At 42.8% G+C, this 24,875-nt stretch overlaps 1 protein-coding gene across 3 annotated transcripts in view; it reads left to right on the forward strand.

The window, feature by feature from the left end:
• Positions 1-24,875, forward strand: part of bsnb (bassoon (presynaptic cytomatrix protein) b) — an 80,647-nt gene that overhangs the window by 50,297 nt on the left and 5,475 nt on the right. The window contains exons 4-9 of one of the 3 annotated variants that reach the window (XM_026167801.1): positions 8,427-9,191; positions 11,234-17,527; positions 20,797-22,882; positions 23,238-24,088; positions 24,404-24,515; positions 24,619-24,765. In XM_026167801.1, the coding sequence (XP_026023586.1) occupies positions 8,427-9,191; positions 11,234-17,527; positions 20,797-22,882; positions 23,238-24,088; positions 24,404-24,515; positions 24,619-24,765 (10,255 nt within the window). The remainder of the gene's footprint in view (positions 1-8,426; positions 9,192-11,233; positions 17,528-20,796; positions 22,883-23,237; positions 24,089-24,403; positions 24,516-24,618; positions 24,766-24,875) is intronic. The other 2 variants (XM_026167802.1, XM_026167803.1) reach the window with 2 other exon arrangements.

Genomic DNA, 24,875 nt, shown 5'->3' on the forward strand with positions numbered 1-24,875 from the left:
ACAGCACAGAGGTATGTCAGTTTCTTTGCAGTTAAAAGTAACAAAAAGCTGTTTTCAGAATTAATTACTTCCAGCTTAAAGAGGACATTTCATTACTTGTGTCTTTTGTAGTTTTTGGCTACAGTTTAATTTGTATTTATCGAGCTGCTGGAGACTACCACAGTGAATTGGCTGTTTTGTTTTCAAGATGCATTAAAAGGCTGTTTCTGAAGCACAGAGGCTCGCTCTTTTATACGGTCCTGATTTTCTCCACATAGTGTGGGTAGAGGTGGGAAGCACAGCCCACAACACTCGCTGCTGTACAAGCTAAAGCATTCTACATGAATAATTTGCTACTCCCTGCTCCGGTTTGGCCTTGCTCCTCTTTCCCTTTCACCCACGCAGTGGTGTTATGCTGATTCGGGAGCAAAGAGGAGAGTTTGGCACTTCCAACATGGCAGGAAGAAAAACGTCTCCATAGAAAAGAAATACTATTCAGCATCTCATTTAAGTGATAATGTTAAAAAGGATGATTAGATGGGGTTTCGAGAAAGTTAGAGACGTGAGTCAAGAGTTCAGAAGCTGGAATTTTTATTAGCTGGCTTAATTGTGTGATCATATAAGTATACACTCATATAGCGTCTTCACTGTAGCTGTTGTTGCATAGCTTCAGTAGTTGTCTCTTGGTCGCAGCATGTACTAGCTGTCCACAAACACACAGTCACTTGTTGTGAAAGAACCAGCACAGATGGCTAGTTCTGAGAGCACTGCACCTGTTTATATATAGCTTCTCAGTAGAGCACTTGAGAGATAGGAAAACAAAGCAAGTCTGTCTGTTTGGCATTGCAGTAGCTCCATCCACGCTTTGTGGTCTCAGTTGAGACAGCAGATTCCTTTAGGATTCGGGCATATTAACAAAGGTTTTATCTTGTACGGAGGAATAGCACCAGCAAAAATAGCGCATTATAGATAGATTTTTAATGTAACCGTCACGTCTATTTTTGCTGCGTTATATTTGGTTGAGGCCCTTTGTTGGGTTTCGGACTTTATCAAACTGAGTAGGTGAAGTTAAGTAATGTAGTACCTTACAGTCATAACCTGTGGTTTGTGTTTTCACGGTGCACCCAAATGTTTTCCAGGCTCTTACTTTATCCTGCTTAATGTTGAAAAATGATGTCGTTGCCCACACTATTGTTAGTGCTGCATTAACCAAGATGCACTGCATATTTTCACACTATTCATGATTCAAATGGCATCATTTCTGAGGGAAGGAGTTGCATAATTTGTCACTCATGTTGCATAATTGAGTTATTATTGAGGTTCTATGTTTGCTGGGTCATTGCCACTTATTACAGCTCTTTTCCCCCTGACTGATTGGGCGTCATCTTTGAAACGTGGCTGTTTTTGCAAAATTAATTGTGAAACCAACAAAACATCATACAAGTTTAGCAAAAGATGACAATGAAAAAACTTTTTTTTTGCAAAACTCCTTTAAGTTAATTACATTTAAAGAATCGTCAACTACTTTCTGACTTAATAGATTAAATAAGACTTGGAGGTTTTCATTTTTCTGTGTGCAGGCCACAGCAGCTAAGGATGTTTTATACATGTAATAAACATAGACACGCAGATATCCAAATGTGTATTCTAAAGAGAACGCACCACAAATACAAAAAGGGATTTTTTTTAAGGAAGCAAATATAGTGATAGTGCTTCTTCTTCATGCACATCTTTTCCCTCTGTGTGTTTGTCCACCACTTTGCATTTAATCATTAGTTATTATTAATCTCTGGCTCTTTTCCACAGTGTGTTTTTTATCCTGCCTCCCTCCCCTCACCCCCAACCAGTCGTGGCAGATGGCTGCCCCTCCATGAGCATGTTTCTGCTTGAGGTTTCTTGCTTTTAAAGGGGAGTTTTTCCTTCCCGCTGTCACCAACTGCTTGCTCATCGTTGTCTGATTGTTTGAGTTTTCTCTGTATTATTATTGTAGGGTCTATACCTTACAATATCAAGCACCTTCAGGCAACTGTTGTTTTAATTTGGTGCAATGCAAATAAATAAAATCAAACTGAATTGAAGAACAGTAAAAACAAAAGGGGATCTATGTGTATAAAGCCATGAAACTTCATTCACACTGCATGCAGTGTTGTTTTGAGGTAGGCAGTGTGGAAAGAATCTGCTGGAAGGCTATATCTGAGTGTTTTAAAAATATTAGCTGAGTGTAAAGCAGAGAATGTGGATTCAGTTTCTGACACTTGGCAAATACATTGGCTGCAGGTGTTTTGGTTTCAGTAATTATGCTTTGAAAAATCATATGCATTCTTTAAGTATGCAGAAAGGGGAAAAAAGGTAAACCCTGCTATAATTTGATATGTCTGTTATTGCATTTACAAATGTACATGTACAGTGACGTTGCTGTCTCACCACCTTTATACTGTTGCTCTGTCTGCAGGGATGTGCATGTAGGTATACTGAAGAGGTTTCAGTATGTTAGCTTTAGTGGCCTCCCATAAATAATAATTCAGCTTAGATAAATAATAATTATACATTATTATAAGCGGCATATAGTAACAGCATTAAATATAGCAAATATTATATACCTATATCCTGAATAGACATTATCTTCACTAACAGCATCATTATTCTTACAGGACCACCTTCTCCTTCCTCTTTTCCCATCCACCTCCTCATCCTTTTCATCCTGTTGTGTTAAATGTGAGCTGTAGCTTTGTCTACTAACACCTACGCCAACATGTCACTAACCATTATTTGTACATCATTTTGTGTTCAAAGTCAGTTACACTGAGCAGATACAGGGAGTGCAGAATTATTAGGCAAGTTGTATTTTTGAGGAATAATTTTATTATTGAACAACAACCATGTTCTCAATGAACCCAAAAAACTCATTAATATCAAAGCTGAATGTTTTTGGAAGTAGTTTTTAGTTTGTTTTTAGTTTTAGCTATTTTAGGGGGATATCTGTGTGTGCAGGTGACTATTACTGTGCATAATTATTAGGCAACTTAACAAAAACAAATATATACCCATTTCAATAATTTATTTTTACCAGTGAAACCAATATAACATCTCCACATTCACAAATATACATTTCTGACATTCAAAAACAAAACAAAAACAAATCAGCGACCAAAATAGCCACCTTTCTTTGCAAGGACACTCAAAAGCCTGCCATCCATGGATTCTGTCAGTGTTTTGATCTGTTCACCATCAACATTGCGTGCAGCAGCAACCACAGCCTCCCAGAAACTGTTCAGAGAGGTGTACTGTTTTCCCTCCTTGTAAATCTCACATTTGATGATGGACCACATGTTCTCAATGGGGTTCAGATCAGGTGAACAAGAAGGCCATGTCATTAGTTTTTCTTCTTTTATACCCTTTCTTGCCAGCCACGCTGTGGAGTACTTGGACGCGTGTGATGGAGCATTGTCCTGCATGAAAATCATGTTTTTCTTGAAGGATGCAGACTTCTTCCTGTACCACTGCTTGAAGAAGGTGTCTTCCAGGAACTGGCAGTAGGACTGGGAGTTGAGCTTGACTCCATCCTCAACCCGAAAAAGCCCCACAAGCTCCTCTTTGATGATACCAGCCCAAACCAGTACTCCACCTCCACCTTGCTGGCGTCTGAGTCGGACTGGAGCTCTCTGCCCTTTACCAATCCAGCCACGGGCCCATCCATCTGGCCCATCAAGACTCACTCTCATTTCATCAGTCCATAAAACCTTAGAAAAACCAGTCTTGAGATATTTCTTGGCCCAGTCTTGACGTTTCAGCTTGTGTGTCTTGTTCAGTGGTGGTCGTCTTTCAGCCTTTCTTACCTTGGCCATGTCTCTGAGTATTGCACACCTTGTGCTTTTGGGCACTCCAGTGATGTTGCAGCTCTGAAATATGGCCAAACTGGTGGCAAGTGGCATCTTGGCAGCTGCACGCTTGACTTTTCTCAGTTCATGGGCAGTTATTTGGCGTCTTGGTTTTTCCACACGCTTCTTGCGACCCTGTTGACTATTTTGAATGAAACGCTTGATTGTTCGATGATCACGCTTCAGAAGCTTTGCAATTTTGAGACTGCTGCATCCCTCTGCAAGATATCTCACTATTTTTGACTTTTCTGAGCCTGTCAAGTCCTTCTTTTGACCCATTTTGCCAAAGGAAAGGACGTTGCCTAATAATTATGCACACCTGATATAGGGTGTTGATGTCATTAGACCACACCCCTTCTCATTACAGAGATGCACATCACCTAATATGCTTAATTGGTAGTAGGCTTTCGAGCCTATACAGCTTGGAGTAAGACAACATGCATGAAGAGGATGATGTGGACAAAATACTCATTTGCCTAATAATTCTGCACTCCCTGTATATGTCTTTATTTATCTATCATACATGCATGAGAAATGTATTATATTAGGAATTTATTATATTAGATCATAATTAAGAAATGAGGAGTTCTCAGAATGATACTCTTACTGCAACTTCATTAGGGACACATTGCTAGTACTAGATTGGACCTGCTTTTGCCTTAAGAACTGCTTTAATTCGTCACATCTCAAATTCAATAAGGTGTTTGAAACATTTCTCTGAGATTTCGGTCCATATTGGCATGATAACATCCATGATATGAATCCCTGGCTCCACCACATCCCAAAGGTGCTTTGCTGAATTGAGATTTAGGGGCTGTGGAGGCCATTGGAGTACAGTGAAGTCATTGCTGAACCCTTGTGGTGTCCTCGGGTCAAAACTGGTCCTTAGGTGAATGGCAAACAAGTATATGGGAATCCCGAGGACACCACACGGGTAAAAACCCACTTTTGACTAGATGGTTTGAGCTTTGTGACATGACACGTTGATGGAAACAGGCATCAGAAGATGGGTACACTAGATGGGATAGATATGGACAGCAACACAATACTTAGGTAGGATGTGGTGTTTAAATGATGATCAGTTAGTAGGGGCCCAAGGTGTGCCTGGAACATCTTCCCCATACAGTTATACCAACGCAAGCTTGAACCGTTGATTCAAGCTAAATGACGGCTCAATCGAGACTCAGCATTTTTTCAATCTTCTATTTTCCGATGTTGGCGAGCCTGTGTAAACTGTAGCTTCAGTTTCCTGTTCTTAACTGACAGAAGTGACATGCAGTGAGGTCTTGTGGTTATGTAGCCCCTCTGTTTCAAAGTTTGATGTTTTGTGTATATTCATACCTTGATTATAATTAGAGATGGACCGATCCGATATTACGTATCGGTATCAGTCCGATACTGACCTAAATTACTGGATCGGATATCGGAGAAAAATGAAAAATGTAATCCGATCCATTAAATATCACAAAAGCACCTCACAAAACTTGCAACAGCCGTAACTCACCTCAGAACGTTAGCACGTCGAAGCAGTATGCATCACGTGATAGAGCGGCTGTGGAGCTTCGCTAGCAACCCGGCATTTCATCTCCGACAAAGTTATCCCCGAGAGAAGTAAAGCAAGTGTGTAAGTCCATCTCTGAATCTTTGTAAAGCATTCCTGCGTTAAGCTTAACAAGCGATATATGGAGCCACTGCCTCTTCTTGCTGCTACTTCAATCATGAAACTGCTTAATGATCAGCTGATCGGCTTTTCTGTTGCGAGTCCGTCTCTCTTGTTTGCTTTTGGCCCACTTTGCACCAGAAAGAGGAAACCAGTGGATAAACAACAGCAGCACGTTTAAGCTTGATAAGCTGTTGTTAGAATTTATTTAATATTACTTTCTACACCAGGATCTTTTTCTACGTAGCTGACGCTGGTAACTGTGCAGGGGCGGATCTAGCAAAGTTTAGCCAGGGGGGCCGATAGGGCATTAACAGGGAAAAGGGGGCACAAAGACATACTTTTCTTTCTTATTCTCATTTAAAATGTCTAGCTTTTAATAAATAATTATCTGACACCCAAAGTTTTAATTTGATGCAAAATGAATAGAAGTCAATTACTGTATATAGTAACTATTAAGTCTAATATATATATATATACCCTAGTAAGCTATAGTACTTTTTACTTTGGGAAGGTACCATCTGTGCAGTCTGCAATTTTGTTGAAGAAATATGTTGAATCTATTTAATATTTTAATATATTGAAAAATAATTGATTTCTGTGCATTTTTTTTCACACTGCATCAAATTAAGGTTGATTACGTCGATTAAGCATCATGAGGTAGAGCGTGAGGGGTGGTTCCCTATTTTTTATTTATTTATTTTTGTTGTTGCTGGGAGTTGGAACCCTATTAGTTAGGTTGCTTAATATTTACGCTAAGTACTCTTTAAAATACCAGAATAGGGAGGATGGTGTAGGTTTAAGTTTATTAGATTGATCAGTATTGCTGAACTATGAAATTTTTTTTTTTGCATACAGGTATAACAGAATAGCTTTAGTGTAGTTGTTGTTTTAAACTTGAGTATGAACTTATACAAAATGCAGCAAGATATTTAAAAAACAGTTTTGTTGATTAAAAAACACTATATCGGATTCATATCGGTATCGGCAGATATCCAAATTTATGATATCGGTATCGGTATCGGACATAAAAAAGTGGTATCGTGCCATCTCTAATTATAATTAGTGGTTATTTGACTTACCCTTGCCTTCCTTCCAGCTTGAAGCAGTGTGGCTATTATCCTCTGACCGCTGACGGGCATTTTCACCCAGAGAACTGTCTCTCATTAGATATGTTCGCTTTTCATTCTGTGTAAAGATGGTTGTGAGAGAAAATCACAGTAGTTGTACATTCAAAGTAACTGAAATCACCTTTCTTCCATATTCTGATGTTGCTGCCCTGCGATTGGCTGAATTAATCTTCACATTAATGAGCAGTTGAACTGGTATACCTACATTTTCTATAGTTTGTTTTTAATCCTACTTTTCAATTAGGGTGTCCATGACCATGCGGCCACCATTCATTGTGGCCACTGAATCTAATAGAGGACAGACAAGGACCACTAAGAAGAACAATCAGTCTCTCCCTTACACAGGGCCGGGTCAATGTCTCTAAAGGTTTTGTATAAAATGATAAAGAAGACAGACTGTTGTACTCACAGACCTTATCACTAGAGACATATCTATCAAATGCTGGCCTCTTGGGTCTCTAGATTAAGATCCCTATTGTGCTGATCAGATGTTTCTTGCTGATTAAATGCTTGTCAGTCTCTGTCAGTCTCTCTTTGTCTTATGTGGAACGTGGGCTTTTCTCATTTATTTGTATAACTCAGGAGGATCTCTTCTTAATGTAACTTTCCTTAATTGAATTTGACTGAAAGACAGCATCCCAGTGACTTCAATGACTCCCTTTTCCATTTGATCATTGCAGTGTGATGAAAACGTAAGGGTGCGTTAAAAATAAATGTTTTATTTGCAACCTTCTCTGCCATCTTGACTGTTTGCACCGCGGTAAAGATGTCCTCTGATACAGTCACTGCACACCTACCACCATTATTTTATTTATTAGCTGTTACCGGGCATGTTGTTAAATTCCATCTTCTGTATTTATGCTTTTGAAGTATTACACCAATAAAAGAAATGATTTATTTGGGCAGATGGTAATCAGCAATGGAGGTGTTTATGAGGTTATTTGTTTTGTTGTACAAGTCGGTGACACAAGAATGCTCATTCTTCAGGCCCGAGGCACAGATGATTGTCATTAACAGGAGGCTGTGTTACAAACATAGTTCCTTCCCCTCTATTTTCAGCTTTCATTACCTGTAATCGAACCATTTCTTTCCATTGAGCAGTTTGATCGATGTGTTGTGTTGACCTGAAATTGAATCTGTTTATGTTAATATCCTGTCTGTGATGGCTTTTGTACTAGATTTTTAACAGTGTCACACTCCTCTCTCCAAACATAGGGCTTAGCGAGGATGACTGTGAAGGGTGAATGCTGCTCTTGCAGATGCTATGGGCTCCATAAAAGATCTGATGATTGTTGCACCCGTCCAATCTAATAACAGTTGTGTTCATTTGTATTCGTGCTGCACTCTTTCTTCTGTGTACTCGGTTTGAGAGTGCTAAATGCTGTCAAATTATTAAGTCTTCTTGAGGAGATGAAAGGCCTTGTTTGGACAGGCTTTCAAATATTCAGTTGTTCAGACTTGCTATAGCATGTCCTTAGCACACCGTGACCATTTATGAAGAAACATGACTTGGATTTAATATATCTAACTAACAGACAGATCTTTATGCTTGTACCCATCAATCACTGGGAATAAGAATCCAGTAGTGTGTTTTGGAAAATGTTACTATGAGCACCTAATCATGCCTGAGGTTTGCTGGTGGCAGAAAATTCAAATTGTTTCTTTTACTAGCATTAGTGTATAATTTGTTTTGCTGATGTACATACTATGAAATCATGTTCTCCTATCTGATTTCTTTACTTCATGGCTAAATCCTGCTTTCTTCTTTTTGTTTTTCAGAAGAAAGAATGGTTATGCTTGAACTGCCAGACACAGCGGGCCCTGTCAGGAAGCTTGGGAGATATTCCAGCTCCTGTTCCACAGCCAATGGCATCCCCCCGGTCACCTGTTCCAGCCAATCAACAACCACCTCAACAGAAAGGGCCCAATCAACTATCAGGGCCCAGGACCACAGGTCCTCAACAACAACAGAAACCAGCGGGTCCCCAAGTAAGTGGCCCTCTCTCTAATGTGAAACAGGCTGGGCCTACCTCTGAAACCAAAGGTTCTGCCCAACTTAAGAGTTCAACCCAGCCACCTTCCCAAGTTAAGGGTCCAACACAACCCACAGCTCAGAGTAAGGGACCTGGTCAGGTTAAGGGTCCTACTCAGTCACACGCTCAAAGTAAGGTCCCTGCTCAGCCAGCTAACCAGACAAAGGGCCCGAGCCAGGCCAAAGGGCTGACTCAGACAAAGGTATCTGCTCAGCCCTCTGCTCAGACTAAGGGCCCTTCTGGTCCCAAGACTTCATCTACCCCTGGTAAAGCTGCACCCAGCAATGCCAAGGCTTCTTCCACCCCTTCAAAAACCATACCTACTCAGTCTAAACCCACAGGTAACAACCAGGCCCGCAAACATCTGCAAAGCCAGGAGAAGACTAAAGTTGCATCTAAATCTCTAAAAGAAGACGTCAAAGCCTCGCCAAAGAAGGCATTGTCAGAGACTGTCACTTCTCCAAAAGACACGAAGATACCTGAAGATGCGCAGAAGTCAAGACACCATGAAGTGAGCTACCTGCAACTTCTTCGCCTTCACCTGTTCCACTTGAGTCACCATTTTTTTTATTTATTTTGCTCCATTAAGAGTTGTTCTTTTTTTTTTTTTTTTTTTACATTTTTTAATTATTGTGCTTATCAAGCTCTTTATGATTTTATGTTCGTATTATAATTTTCATAACTTCATCTGTTCCACCACTCTGTCATCATTATCTCTTTAATCCTGAGCAAAGTTTAAGGTGTAAATAATTACATCTTTACCTAAAGGTGCTATATCATAACATCTTTTGCATAAAATAGAGTAGTGCTGTCACGAAAAGGTAGTTGTCAGCATCAGTTTTATTTAGGAATTATTATGATATCAAGACCAGTGACATCATTAAGAAGGCACGGAGGAGGGTGACGTCAACTTTAAGGTCACCTCGTGTGGAGAAAATAAATGTGAGAAACTACATTTGAGAGAGGCAAAGAACAGATAGAGATACAGAAATTCCTTCACTTGGTAGTGAGATGATTTCCTTTTAATGGACTTTTTTCATCATCATGATGTCCTTAACATCACCATCTATGTCATTTTCATCCTCATCCTTATGATCGTCATCATTGGTCTCAGGAGCCATTTCTTACATTCAGATCATGCCTTCGTTCTGCAGCCATGTTTTGTCCACTTTTTTTTTATTTGCAGGTTTTCTTGAACTTTTTTTGTGTTTGTTTAATGTGACACGTGATGATATTTTAAGCATTCTAAGCATGTTCGTTATTCTTCAGCGGTTGGAAGAATGCAATGGAGAATGCATCAAAGATGGCAATGAAGCATGTAATCAAATGACATTTGTCCGTAATTGTTTGTATGTTCAACTGTCTGTTATAGTCATGCTGTGTCAGTGTATTTATCCATCTGTGTGTACATAATGCTGAAAGGCAAACTCAACCCAAATCAAGACGAGACAGTCAACAGCCATAATAAACTATGAAATAATTCATTACTAATGACACTAATTATTTTGTTTTCTTTTTTCTTTTCTATAAGACAGAAACATTTTGCAGTTAAGTTGGTCTTTTTTTCCAAGTACAAGTACAAATGCATAAATATTTATAAATGGCAACTTTTGCAAATTTGCCTAATTTCTAAAACCAAAAAGAAATAAAGTGTAAATATTTGGGTTGATTTTAACCTAAAATGTTAATATATCTGGTTGTTTGATTGAAGAAACAGTTCACACATAAAAAAGACAAATTTATGTTTCCTCTGGCCTATAGTGCTGACTTTCCATCTAAACTTAGTGCGAGCTGCCCACTTTTTTTCACCATATAGTTTGGTGAATATCAAGGAGCTAACTGCCACTTACCAAGTGGTGCTCAAAACTCAACCCTAATAAAGTCTGTTTCTCAACATCATGACCTGGTTACTCTAAATAAATAGTGAATCCAGCACTAATCACTTTCAAGAAGTTTTTTTCTTTCTACCCCACTGCATCCACCACCTGCATCACATTTACCTGTGCTGTGAGGCTTGTAGTTGTGACAGTGTGGCAGCATGTATAGTTTCTTTTTATTTGCATGTGTAGTTCAATAAAAAGAATGTAGTTCCTAGAATGAACTACTCCCACCAAGGTCGGTGGTCTTTTTTTAGTTGTGCAGTCATACATTCTAGAAAGAGACATAGCTCCTGGATTTTCAAATTAACCTTTTTTGCCTGCCACCCAAAAAAAAACATGTATCAAGATAACTTTTTTTGGTGCTTTGTGTGCCACGAAGTAAGAATTGTTATTTTGGGGTGAACTGTCTCTTTACGGATATGTTATTTCCAAGTTAATTATTCTCTAATATATTACTATTAGAGACTATTTCATCTTTATTAGGTGTAGTGAATTAATTTTACTCCTAAGCATTTCAAAAATGCTCATAGAAATGTCACTGATGAGCTGGATGAAATAGTTGGATACAAGATGTGCACTGAAGCTTGTAATATACTTTTTCATTAATTAATTACAGGAAAAAAGTATGTCTTTTTTGCTTCTGACCTCTTCTCTTCTTCCTCTCTTTTCTTAGGATTCCAACAAATCAAGTTCTCAGAGTTTAAGTGACACTGGATACTCTTCAGATGGCATCTCCAGTTCTCATGGGGAAATTACTGGTCAGATTCGGGAAGAAGGAATCAAGCTCAGTGAAAGAGGTGCCTCCATCCCCTCAGAAATCACCAAGCTGGAGAGCTCCATGAAACCTCTGTTGGAGTCAAAGAGTACTTCAGATCAGAAGCACAGGCCACATTCACTGTCGGTAGGACAGGACATCAGTCCCGATGATGATGCAGCAAGAGATGAATCAGAAGATGACCTCAGTTGTAAGCTTCGGCATGATTACGTGGAGGACAGCAGTGAAAGTGGTCTCTCACCATTGCCAGTAAGACAGAAGAAGTCACATAAAGATTTAACAGATGAAGAATACATGAGGAGGCAAATTATGGAGATGAGTGCTGATGAAGAAGATTTAGAAGATTATGGAAATCAGAAAGTAAAAAAGTCACATAAAACAAGTGGAGACTTAAACAAAGAGAGGCGACGACTCTCTCATCATTCTAATAGTTTTGAGGATGACGCCAAGGTTTCAGAAGGGGCTTATAAGGCAAATGAAGAAGAAGACGTTGTGATCGCTGGAGGCCTTCGCCGCTTTAAAACCATTGAGCTAAATAACACCAACAGCTACAATCGAGACATGGAGCTCAGTACTGAGCATGACCTAAGAGAACCAGAGCTAGAGATGGAAAGTCTGACTGGGTCTCCAGAGGAGCGGTCTAAAGGAGAGTATTCATCAACTCTGCCTGCCACCACCCCCAGCTACACCTCTGGAACATCCCCCACATCTGTGTCATCCATGGAGGATGACAGTGACAGCAGCCCTAGCCGTAGGGCACGACTAGAGGAGGCTAAGCAGCAGAGAAAGGCTCGCCATCGTTCCCATGGGCCCCTGCTGCCAACCATTGAGGACTCATCTGAGGAGGATGAGCTTAGAGAGGAGGAAGAACTACTTAGAGAACAGGAGCAAATGAGAGATTTAGAGCAACAGAGGATCAGAAGTACTGCCCGAAAAACAAAAAGGGATAAAGAAGAGCTACGAGCCCAAAGACGCAGAGAAAGGTCCAAAACTCCTCCAAGTAATCTCTCTCCTATCGAGGATGCATCACCAACAGAGGAGCTGAGGCAGGCTGCTGAGATGGAGGAACTTCACAGATCGTCATGTTCGGAGTACTCACCTTCTATGGACTCTGAGGCAGAAGGCTTTGAGATAATTGGTGGAAAGCTTTACAAATCAGGAAATGAGTATAACCTTCCAACCTTTACTTCTCTCTACTCTCCAACAGAAAAGACAGCAGTTTTACCATCTGATAAAACACTGAAAAGTGCAGAGGAAGTGTACGAGGAGATGATGAAGAAAGCACAGCTCATGCAGAGGCAGGGGCAAGCTGTTAATCAGCGGAAAAGTACCTCTCAGTCTGATGATAAGCATCATCTTGAAGCTGGAACTGCACTCACCCCTGGCTCAAGCCCAACACAGGTTACTGCACCTATGTCCTTCTCTACAACAGGCAGTGATCCAAGAATTCCAGGTATTCATGCAGCACAGCATCTATCAAAAGAAACACAAAACAGGATGATGACACAGAGTGCCAAAATTGAAGGTGTTGTTGGAGTTGCCACAACAAAAGCTGTGAGTCATACTGTGACAAATCGCCAAACAGGTGGCCCGGTACCTGCTGGCACCAAGGTAGGCTCCCAGAGGCCAACACAGGCACCATCTGACCCTGGAACATCCTCCCTGACCTCCAGAGTCTTTTCCCTTTTCAAAGGGCCTAGCCCCCCAGTCTCTCCCACTGCTTCTCCAGTACAAAGTCCAACTCATGCCCCATCTGTGCGTTCCACTAGTAGTGGCGGCAGGCAACTGCCATCTGTGCCTGGTGGTCCTACATCAGCTGCAGCATCCCATGGGGCTCAGGCACCTCAAAGAGCAGTTTCGCCACGTCTCATACGACAGCAGTCCTCCCAAGATTCACCGGTGATGGTGATAACTCTCGGTTCAGAAACAACTAGTCCTGCCAAGCCACTTACTGTAAATTCTTCCACTTCGCCTTTGTCATCACCAACACAAGCAAGTTGTAAAACACTTTACAGCTCGCATCCCTCTTTGACAAGTTCGCCAACATCACCTCAAAAACACCCATCTCAACAGTCCCTGAAACATTCTTCTCAGATGGCTCAGAATGTTGAAAAAGTTAATGTTGGTATAAGTGCTGGATCTGTGGAGATATCGCTAGGTAAAATTTCAAATATTCAAGGCACTTCAAAGGTTGTAGGTCAGGGTGAAACACTTCTTGGAACTAATATTGTGGATTTGAGGGCCCCAATGAGGCCAGCTCCAATTATAATGACAGACCAGGGAATGGACCTAACATCCCTTGCCTCTGACACGAGACGATACTCTTTAGGAGCAGAGCAGCCGGCTGGTAGACACACAGCAGTGCAACCTCTTATCATGAACCTAAATGCACAAGAGCAACCACACGTATCTGTATCAACGCCAACCACAGTGAGTGTCACAGTCGCAGGTTCAACATTCATATCCCAACCAAAGCAGCCTGTCGTGTATGGAGATCCATTACAAAACCGTGTGGATCTTGGGCAAGGTGTTGGATCAGCTGTCTGTTTAACCCAAAGTAAGCCACCAATCACAGACCCATCTATTCCCAAAATCGATGCCTGTCTGGAGAATCTGGGTATACAACAGCAACAACTGCAGTTACAGCAGCAGAAGCTGCTTCAGCAGCAACAGCTTCTGGAACAACAGCTCCAGCAGCACCAGCAGCAATCCTCTTTTGCTCGTTATAATTTGGCTAATCAAGTCCAGCCACTGCTGATAAAAAAAGACCTTGTAGTGAACCAGACAAGCAGTGCCCAGCCTGGAGTGACTGCTAGTGCCATACCTAGAGTCTCCCCACTGGCTCCACCATCAGTTTCTGGGGCTCCTGCTTCTAATATTCCCCACGAATTGTATGGTGGAGTTGCCTTAGAACTAAAAAATAAGCCAACAGTAATGAACCTGTCCACAGGTAAGCCCCATGTGATGATGGTGCACCTTGATGAGAGTAATCCATCACAAAGTGGCACAGTGACTCAACTGATAAAGCGAGAGGAACCTCCTCCCCCTCCTCAGGTCTTGGATCTTACTGGACAGATCAAACCAGAAAACCAGGTGGCTTGTTGTGATGTTGTTTACAAATTGCCCTTTGGTGGTTCCTGTTCAGGGTCACTCACTCAGAAGTCTACCACAGTATCCTCAGATAAAAACACGACCACTGAAAGCTCTCAAGCAGCCCATCCTCCCCAGTCACCTCACTACAGCATTAGCCAACAACAACAACACCAGCCTCAAGTTACACAAGGAATGACAGACGAACATAAAGCATACCAAACATCCATAGTCCCCTCAGGAAGAATACAGCCATCCATGTCGGATACTAATCTGCCTTCCATGACTGATGCTAGCCACTACCAGAATAATCTCCAGGGTGGTATGGCAGTAGATCTTAGCAGTATAAATCAGGTTTATGAAGGTGGATACCTTGGCATGGGAGCACAGTATGGTTCCTACACAGACTTGCGTCACCAAGGAGATCTCGGAGGCCCTTCGTTACCCCTTCGCCGATATGGCTCCATGTCAAATATCAGTTCAGACTATGCCTACAGTTCACGTGACCTAACAGTATCACAGGACTCCAATTTGGCTCAGTATAGTGCGACCACTGCCAGGGAGATCAGTCGCATGTGTGCAGCTCTTAACACAGTGGATCAGTATGGGAACCGGTATGGAACTAATGCAGAATTACCATATGGGGCAGGAAGGGGTGGACCTTTAGCAAAGTTAAATCTCCAGCAAAGCTTAGCATCAATAAGAGCAAATTTACTCTATGGACCAGATGGAAGACCAACAGCTAATGGCCAAACCCTAACAAATCTAATAAATGCTAGACAAGCTAGTATACGCGCCTTGTACCCTGCTGCTTTGAGGGGAGGTGATGGAATGATATATTCTACCATAAATGCTCCCATTGCCTCTACCTTGCCAATTACTACACAGCCTGCCTCTGTCCTGCGCCCCATGCCGAGAGGAATTTACAGATCGTACCCTACAGGTGTAACTGCTGTACCATTGGCTAGTCTTACAAGGTTGCCTCAGTTGACTCCCAGGATGTCTCTGTCCACGCAGGGAGCATATTCATACCCTCCTCCAAACCAATATCAAACGTCTGCCACACCATCAGGAGGTATGCCCGTGGTAAGCAGCTCCCACCAAGAAACTCCAATGTACCTTGGAAAGCCTTTAACAACAGTTGCTCCACAAACAGTTACAACAATTGCACCATCACAAACTGCAGTACAAAGTGTTGTTGCCACTGGGATGTACACAACAGCTGATCATCAAATAGACCACTCTAAGCTCTCATCGCAGAGTATTACAGCTCTCTCTCAAGCTCAAAGCCAGCCTCCAACTGTCCAGCCAGTGCAGGCACAGCAGTTGCCTGCTCAAACTGAGCCTTTATCCCTCACTCAAACCCAAACTCAAGCACAACCTGTCAGTCAGCCTCAACAGTTAGTTTTGCCGCAAAGTCACTCGCAAGCACCACCACATGGTTCTGCACAAGCACCAAGCTCCAAACTTTCTCCACCCACAGATGCTCAGAAAGGTAAGGAAGATGAGAGACTGAGTCAGCAACAAGAGCACATGCTGCAGTTAGAACGAGAACGGGTTGAACTAGAGAAATTACGACAGTTACGTCTGCAAGAGGAGCTTGAAAGAGATCGTATGGAGCTTCAGCGTCACAGAGAAAAAGAACAGCTCCTGGTTCAGCGTGAGATCCAAGAGTTGCAGACGATCAAACAGCAAGTCCTACAGCAGCAGCAAGCTGAGCGCGAAACGCAGCTCATTATGCAAAGGGAACAACTAGCTCAACAGAGAATGCAGCTTGAGCAAATCCAGTCATTACAGCAGCAGCTCCAGCAGCAGTTGGAGGAGCAGAAAAGGCAAAAGACAGCAGCAGTGGAGGCAGCAGCGGCAGCTGTGGCGGCTGAAGCTGCTGCTGCATCTGCTGCAGCTGCAGCAGCAGCAACATCTGCCCAAGGTGCTATACAAGGTGTTGTTGTTGGAGGAGGTCCCCCTCAAGGGTTTATTATTTGTGACCAAAGTGGTAGAGTTATTCAGCAAGATGGACAGAGTGTTCAGTTTTGGCAAGATGGACAGCTGGTCCAAGCCGTGGTGGCAGCTCGACCTATTCATAGTTCAGCCTCTGAAATGTCTTTAAAAAGCAGTGACAAACAGGTTGACTCTAAGATTATGAAAAAGCAGAATTCCATGCCTCGGCTGAGGGATGGCTCAGAGGAGGACTCTGTGAAAAGGATTACAGACAGCTGTGTGCAAACAGATGACGAAGATGGAGAGGAAAGATTCATGAACAGGCGCAGGAGAACTCGGCGAATTGCAGACTGCAGTGTACAGACTGATGAGGAGGACCAGGCAGAATGGGACCAGCAGCCCGTAAGGCGCAGGCGATCACGTGCATCCAAGCACTCTGAATCTAGCGGTGAGGCTAAATCTGAAGGATCATCCAAAGTGGTTTCTGCAAGCATAGCTATTCAGACCACAAATGATTCATCATGCCAAACAGAACCTGACCAACTAGGCAGGGTTTCGCCTGCAATCCACATTACAGTGGCAGAAACCTCAAAGGTTGACCTGTTACATTACATTGCGGCTCCTGAAAGAACGCACAAAGGAGAGAGTCTGGCCTGCCAGACAGAACCAGAGTCTCATTCCCAGGGAGTGGTCGCCCCTCAGCTAAGTGTGCCCACAACTATCAGCCCCTACTCAACAAGTCTGCATATAGTAGGAGCAAACACATCTGACCCAATCTCCCCTAGACTCCAAGGAGTTGTTAAGTTTGAGAGGAGGAAACCAGACCCCTTGGAAATCGGCTATCAGCAGCAACAGAATGAGTCTCATTCTCGCCAGCCCCCCAAATCTCCCCAAGTGCTATACTCCCCTGTATCTCCGCTGTCTCCTCATCGCATGCTAGAGACAACATTTGCCTCACAGGAGAAGCTTAACAAGGCCCACGTAACGCCCCAGCAAAAGGCCTTCACCGCCGAGTCACCCCAACGCCACCAGACTCTACCAAGACCCATAAAAAGTGTGCAGCGTTCGATGTCGGATCCAAAGCCTCTCAGTCCTACATCAGAGGACCCTGTCAAGACCAGGTTCTCCCCATATCACCAACAAGCTGTGTCCAACAGTCAGGTACAAAATCATAACCTTTTGTTTAAACAGAGTTTATCATGCATGTAACATATCAGTGTTTATACACAACAAAGAACTAGTAGAATTCTAAAAATTTAAATGCCTGTTTGAAGAGTATAATCACAAGACAAATCTGACTTTAGAAACTAGTTAAACTAATGTGTGGTTATTAGTGTTACACATTCAAGACTAATTTATTCTATAGTTACTAGAGCCTATTAGCACAGATACAATCAAATAAAAGGAGCACCTTTTGGGGGCTATTTGAAGTCACATAGTGCTTTTCTACACTATAAAACTAAAACTTCATTACGTGAATTAAAAAATACACACACACACACACACACACACACACACACACACACACACACACACACACACACACACACACACACACACACACACACACACACACAGTTTACGCCAACATATGCTGTCAAAGCTGCTTCAGTGCACCTTGGAGTTCATTTTCCAAGGTTGAGATTTTATGGTAAGGATGAACACAATTCTTCCAGAATATTTTCCCTTCATTTGGTGTTTAAAAAAGGGAGGTGGAGAGCGATGTACAACAAACTGGTCGAAAATCAACTCAATTTAGATTTGAAGACTTTTAAAGCCATAGAATATCATCCACATCATTTTCATACTGGTCAAACCTGTCCCATCAGGACAGAAATGCTCCATCAAAGGATAAAGGTGATTATAACAGTTCTTATATTAATTTGCATAACAGAGCCAGTATATCCCCTGACTGCAAGGTCAAAGGTTCAGGCTTTTCCTTTAATATGTATCCAGGATGTCTCGGATGCTTTGTGTGGACATGAACATGGATAATCACACAGGATCTGGCATTGACAGAGTACCAGAATGATCTCATAAGAGCAGATGGCAAAATCAGAAAAGCTTTTCTGCTACGTCTCCTCCCCTATCTTCTCCATTTATACATTTTTAGTCCGTTTGTCTCTCTCTCTATTTGCCACGTTTTCTATTTTTGGTAAACCCTAAAGTTTTCATCATCATCATCATCGTTTATTTGTATAGCACTTTAAGAACACACCAGGCAGACCAAAGTGCTGAACAACACAGATCAAAACAACAACCAACCAAATTAAAAATACCATAAAATCATTACAAACAATAAAATAAATAAGAAGGTGTCAGTTTCCTACAGAGTTAAAAGCCAGGGAATAAAAATAGGTTTTCAATCTGGACTTAAAGACCTGCACTGATGACGCTTGTCTAATTTGGAGGGGAAGGTTATTCCAGAGCATCGGAGCCGCAATTGAAAAGGCACGGTCTCCTCTGCATTTCAGCCGCGACTTAGGGACCGACAGCAGCAGCTGCTCAGCTGAACGGAGCGAGCGAGGAGGAACATGTGACTTCAGCAAGTCAGTTAAGTACACAGGAGCCAGACCATTTAAAGATTTAAAAACCAATAAAAGGACCTTAAAACGAACCCTAAAATCAATGGGAAGCCAATGCAAGGAAGCCAGAACCGGAGTGATGTGATTGAATTTCCTACTACCGGTTAAAAATCGCGCTGCCGCGTTTTGCACTAACTGCAGGCGTGACAAGGTGCCCGACCCGACCCCTATTAAAAGGGAATTACAATAGTCCAGACGTGAGGTGATAAAAGCATGAATAAGAGTTTCCAAATTGGGTTTGGAAAGGAAAGGCTTAACCTTCGACAGGCGTCTGAGGTGATAAAAAGCTGATTTTACCACCCCACTTACATGACCTTCAAAAGTAAGCGCAGAATCAAGTTTAACACCAAGATTAGTGACTGAACTTTTCAGATGAGAGGTCAAATCACCAAAATCAACATCTGGAGAATCAGTAGAACGATGCGGGCCATATAAAATTGCTTCCGTTTTGCGACCATTAAAATTCAAAAAATTATTTGCCATCCATAATTTAATATCGCTAAGACAGTCAAGCAGTGATTGACATGGGGAGGTATCCAAATGACTAAAAGGTAAGTAAAGCTGACAGTCATCGGCATACAAATGAAATGACACTCCGTGTTTACGAAAAATCGCACCAAGGGGGAGTAAATACAGCGAGAAAAGTAATGGCCCAAGGATAGATCCCTGGGGCACACCCCAAAGCAGAGGGGCCACAGAGGAAGCGGCCAACCCCAGCTTGACACAAAAACTCCTTTCGGAAAGATATGATTTTATCCATGACAATGCCAGATCAGAAATTCCCACACAGTGATGTAAGTTTTGCCACAGGGAGACACAATGTGAAGTAATCCCACCGCTGCCTTGCTCGCTCCCTAATTGTTAGCAGCTGGTCAAAATAAATTAATATCGCTCTGCACTTAGACCAAGTCTTTTTCATATACATACCTCTAATCTTTAGTGTTAACATTTAAAACTCGATTCTCTTGTGGATACTAAAAAAAACCCTCCATCATGGATCAACGAAGCACAAATGTTTTGTAAGTAAAAGACTAGCATAGATATCTTTTTAAACTGTGTTTTATTTGTTATGTTTCACTGTTCTTACTTGCATGAGGCGCATAAATATTTATGTCTTGTAAAAGAAGTCCAGCCACAGCAACTATCAAAGCAGTAAAGGGAAAATTAGCATTTTTCTGAAACTACATTTGGAGTGAAATCAGAAGACATTTGCTTCATTTTATTCTTCATTTTATTCTCCTTGAAAAGCATGTCTAACCATCATCTGCTTATCTTTACATATACTAAACTGCTAAAACACAGAATTTGTTCAACATTATATTTCATCAAAAATTTTGTCATTGACCTTTATGGGCCTTAAATTTAGAAAAATTGCTGTTATTTTAAGATAATAGCTTTGTAGACTAATGCTTAGTTCATTACAGTAACAGTGGTTTTAATATTACTGTTTTAATAAACAACATGGTTACATTTGAACATTTTTATGTAGTGTGATATAGCGTGGTGCTCTGTGTTGACTTTTAGTTCTAAACATTTTATTAAAATTATTAACCTGGCATAACATGAAAAATTTCAATTACAATTTCTGGCTTCAGTGGAACGTTTTAATAAAATTAAACCATATTAATTAAAATACTGATGAATTTCAGGCTCTCATAGTACATAGCTCAATTAACGTCAGGGAGTCTGACAAAACACAGGGCTTAATAGTTCTTTGCTTCGGTGTAGAGATGAAGATGTGTGCAGCTTCTCTATGAGTACTAAGTGTACAGTAATGAGTTTAATTTACATAAACACATTCTGTTTATAGCTCCGTGTTTGCTGATGTGTATCTGCCCCTCCTAGCAGATGGCCTCCCTGCAGCAGCAGCAGAACTCTCTGATGAGGAAAATAAAGAGGACTCTCCCCAGCCCCCCTCCAGAGGAGACTCCACTTCCCATTGTTACTCCAGCACAAATGTACAGCTCTCCTGGCATGCACCAGAGGGTCCTTCCAAGACCCGCCCAGGGTGTCACCAAGGCTGGCCTTCTGAGCGAACTAAAAGCTGTGGAACAAGAGTCGTCGAAGCTTCGTAAGCAGCAGGCTGAACTGGAGGAAGAAGAAAAAGAGATTGATGCCAAGCTACGCTATTTGGAGCTAGGCATTACACAACGAAAGGAGACTATGGTGAAAGAGAGAGAGAGGAGAGAATTGGCCTACCTGCGATGTATGGGTGATGCCCGAGACTACATGTCAGACAGCGAGCTCAATAACCTTAGGATGGCAGCTGCAACTGGAACCTTTGACGCTAATGGTTTGCTGACAAGGCCCAGCACTGCCCCACTGAGTCAGTTTACGAATGATCTCACTGCAACTTCCCAGTATCCCTCAACTTCATCTTATATGTCTTATCCATACCCTCAAACATCTACACAGCAACCAGGCTCCACTTACCAACAGATAGGTTTCCAGCCTCCTCAGTACCCTTCATCCTCTGCACCCCAGCCTGGAACATTCCAGCCACATCCCCCACCAGGCCCTGGATATCAGAACCAGGGAACTTATTCCTCACGCATGTATGGCCAGTCCTCTTATCAGACAGACATTGGCATGCAACAGCATGGTCACCAGGGCTTCCATTCACCTGCTCAACCTATGCCAGGACAGAGCCTTCCTTATCCCACTCACAGTTCCTACCAGCCTGGCCTCTCCTATCAGCCCCAGGCTGAGATTCTCACAGTCCATCAAAGACCAAGGCAAACATCTTTGGCTGACCTTGAACAAAAGCTTCCCACCAATTATGAGGTCATCAGCAACCCTGCAGTATCTGTGGCTACATCAGCTCCAGATAGCAGCTATGGTTCAGCTTATGGCAATGCATATGGACAATACCGCCCACCTGAGCCAGGCCTGACTCATTCTGTGGAGAGCCCCACATCTGCTTATGCTACAGATGGTCTCTACACTTCTAACTTAGAGCAGAGTATTCCTAGGAACTATGTCATGATCGATGACATCAGCGAGCTGACAAAAGACAGTGGGCAACCCACAGATGCTCTGGGTCATCCAGTCGGAGGGCGGTATCGTAGTGAGAATGGCCCCGCTCGAGGAAGTGCATATGGCAGGCCAGATGATGAGCCCGTGGACGCTTATGGCAAACCTATAAGTTCCACAGGTTACCAGACCACAGTGGACAGTCGCACTGGCACCACAGTGAGTGGAGGCTCTTCCTATTACTATGATGATTATAAACACTCATCACGCAGCAGCTCTAGCAGCTACAAATTAACTTCCAAGAATCTTGCCCCTGCCGTAGTCTCCTCTAAACGTAGTAAACACAGGAAGCAGGGAATGGAGCAGAAAATTTCAAAATTCTCCCCTATTGAAGAAGCACGGGATGTGGAGTCTGACCTTGCCTCTTACACAATGACAACATCAACGGGGGGTTCCTGTACAGTGGTGTCCAGATCCAAGAAGCTTCAGGATGATGCCACCTACGGGATGAAGAAAAGTGCATACGACCAGCAGAAATATTATGGCACCAGTCGTGAAGGTCTTGAGGAAGAGGACCGCATGTATAGCTCTGGTAGGTCCAGGTCTACAGGATATGGTATGGACAAGATTTCTTCCAGAGATGCCACAGGGCACCGGAGTAAATCGTATGAAAGAGATGCTATGGAGCGATCTCAAAGAAGCAGCCGCAGTGGAAGGCCTCCTATGCGCCAGAATTCAGAAGAGGAGAGCCCGCTCAGTCCGGTTGGAAAGCCTGTCGGCATGGGAAGAAGCTCTGGCATATCAGAAGCCCATGACGTGCGAAACCAGTACGGCTCCAGCCATTCACTTCCAGATGTACAGGACCATCATAAGAAGGACCTGCCCAGGAGTCATGTCTATAAACCAGATGACCCTTATCTTGTAGATGACATGCATTGTGCTGTTTCTGACAGTGAAGGTAACTGGTGCTGAATTATTTGTGCTGTAGTTTGTTCCTCTGTGCTGAAAAGACTGCATGCCAAGTTTGGAGAACATCACCATTTTTATTTTGATTTATTTATTTTTTTTCCTTTGACAAACAATGCCAAAAATGTTTTATATTCATGTTTTGCATGCATAGTTTTTATGTATGAGGTGGGCCGTGAATGCTGCTTCTTTTTTTCCTTTTGTTTTTTTTTAAACATCTGCATGGCTCTGGAATATGGAGCATGGCTTTACAGATATTTTGCATGTCATCAGTCTGCATGCTACTCCACCCGCCAAAGCAATACCACTGACATTGACTGATCATGTCTGTATTGATTTTTGAAAAGCCTATCATTTGGGTCAAGAGGAGACTGACTGGTTTGAGAAACCACGGGAGGCTCGTTCTGATCGCTCAAGACATCATGGAGGCGGGAGTCACTCGTCCACAGGCAGACGTAGTAAACATACTTACCATGATTACGACGAGCCTCCAGAGGAATACGGTCCACAGGATGAGTACAACCAACGCCACTCATCCTCCACACCACGGGACCACCGTCACCACAGCAGCACCCCTGGCAGACACAGCTCTTCCCGCCACTCCACAGAAGACTCCAGGTCCTCTCGGTCTTCCAGGACACACCCCAAAGACCCATCTGGCCGTTCTGATGGCCGGAGTTCCTCATCTTTACAAAGAAGGAGCGGTGCAGACTCACGTTCTGCCCAGGGAAGCCCTCGGAACTCAGGAGACTTCTCTCGTGACTCCGGTCATCACCATGGCACTGCAGGAAGGAGTCAGAGGGGACAAGGAGATCGCTCAACGTCCCGGAGACAGGATCCCACTGCAACAGGGCCTAAACCACAGCAACAGCAGACCTCTCAGGGCCATTCTGGACAGCAGCGGTCAGGTGGGCAGGACCAGTCGGGGAGGCATCCAGGCTCTGAGCCACTTGATGGTACCCAACATGCTCAGCAGCAGCACCATCAGCAGAATGCACAGCAGCAGCAGCAACAACAGCAACAACAGCAGCAGCAGCAGCAGCAGCAACCGCTGCAGCAAGGCCAGATACAAAGCAGTCAGCCTATACCAACAAGTGCAGGGGCTGGACCAGCACAGCAGCAGCCAAAAGCTGGCCAAGCTCCAGCACAGGGACGACAGCCTGGAGTAGGGTCGGCAGCAGGGCAACCACCTGCAGCGGTAAGTAGAGCTACACCTGGCCTTGCTTTCCCCATATACAACAACATACATGTTTTTATGGCGACATATTTTAAGTAGTTGTGTTTTCTAAATAATCCACAGAAGCCTTTTATGATGATATAATAATTATAAGCAGTGAATTGCACTGGTGTGTCCTATTCAGCTTTCAAAAACGGTTCCAAATGCCACTATGGATAAAGCTGTTGTTTGATGCTGTTGCTGAAATGCAAGTGTGAGAACAACGTGACTCACTCAGAAATCCACTCAGTAGTTTCAGTTTCCCCGTACTCAGTATTTGTCTTGATTTTTGTTCAGGCAAAAATGGATACCACGCCTGCAGCAGCTGCCACAGGAATGAAACCTACAGCAGGAATCCCAATAGCACCTCAGCCTACCAAAATAGCCACGCCACCTCTAACAGGCATTGGTACGTCATAGTATCACTGTCAAGATGCCATAACCACCGCCACAGGCAAAAATATGGCACACAGTACATGATGATTTAGATTTTTTGTTGTTGTTGTTTGTAGGCTCCAAGGCTGCCCCCGTTGGGATCGGTAGCAAACCGGGAGGTATAGGCAGCGCTACAGCAGGCCAGGCACCTGCTGAAGGGGAGAATGTTCTCACCAAAATACTGCAAGGAGGAGCTGCAGAGCAAGCAGGAAAACTGGGAGATGGTACTCTCATTAATACTTTGATTTATTGAAATAGAGTTTTCCTTTAGGTTTAGTTTTGCTATGATATGGTAAAACAGAGAAATTTATTACAGCTAAAACTAAGCTCTTGG

This window comes from Astatotilapia calliptera, chromosome 5 (genome assembly GCF_900246225.1).
Source record: "Astatotilapia calliptera chromosome 5, fAstCal1.2, whole genome shotgun sequence".
Classification (NCBI taxonomy): domain Eukaryota; kingdom Metazoa; phylum Chordata; class Actinopteri; order Cichliformes; family Cichlidae; genus Astatotilapia; species Astatotilapia calliptera.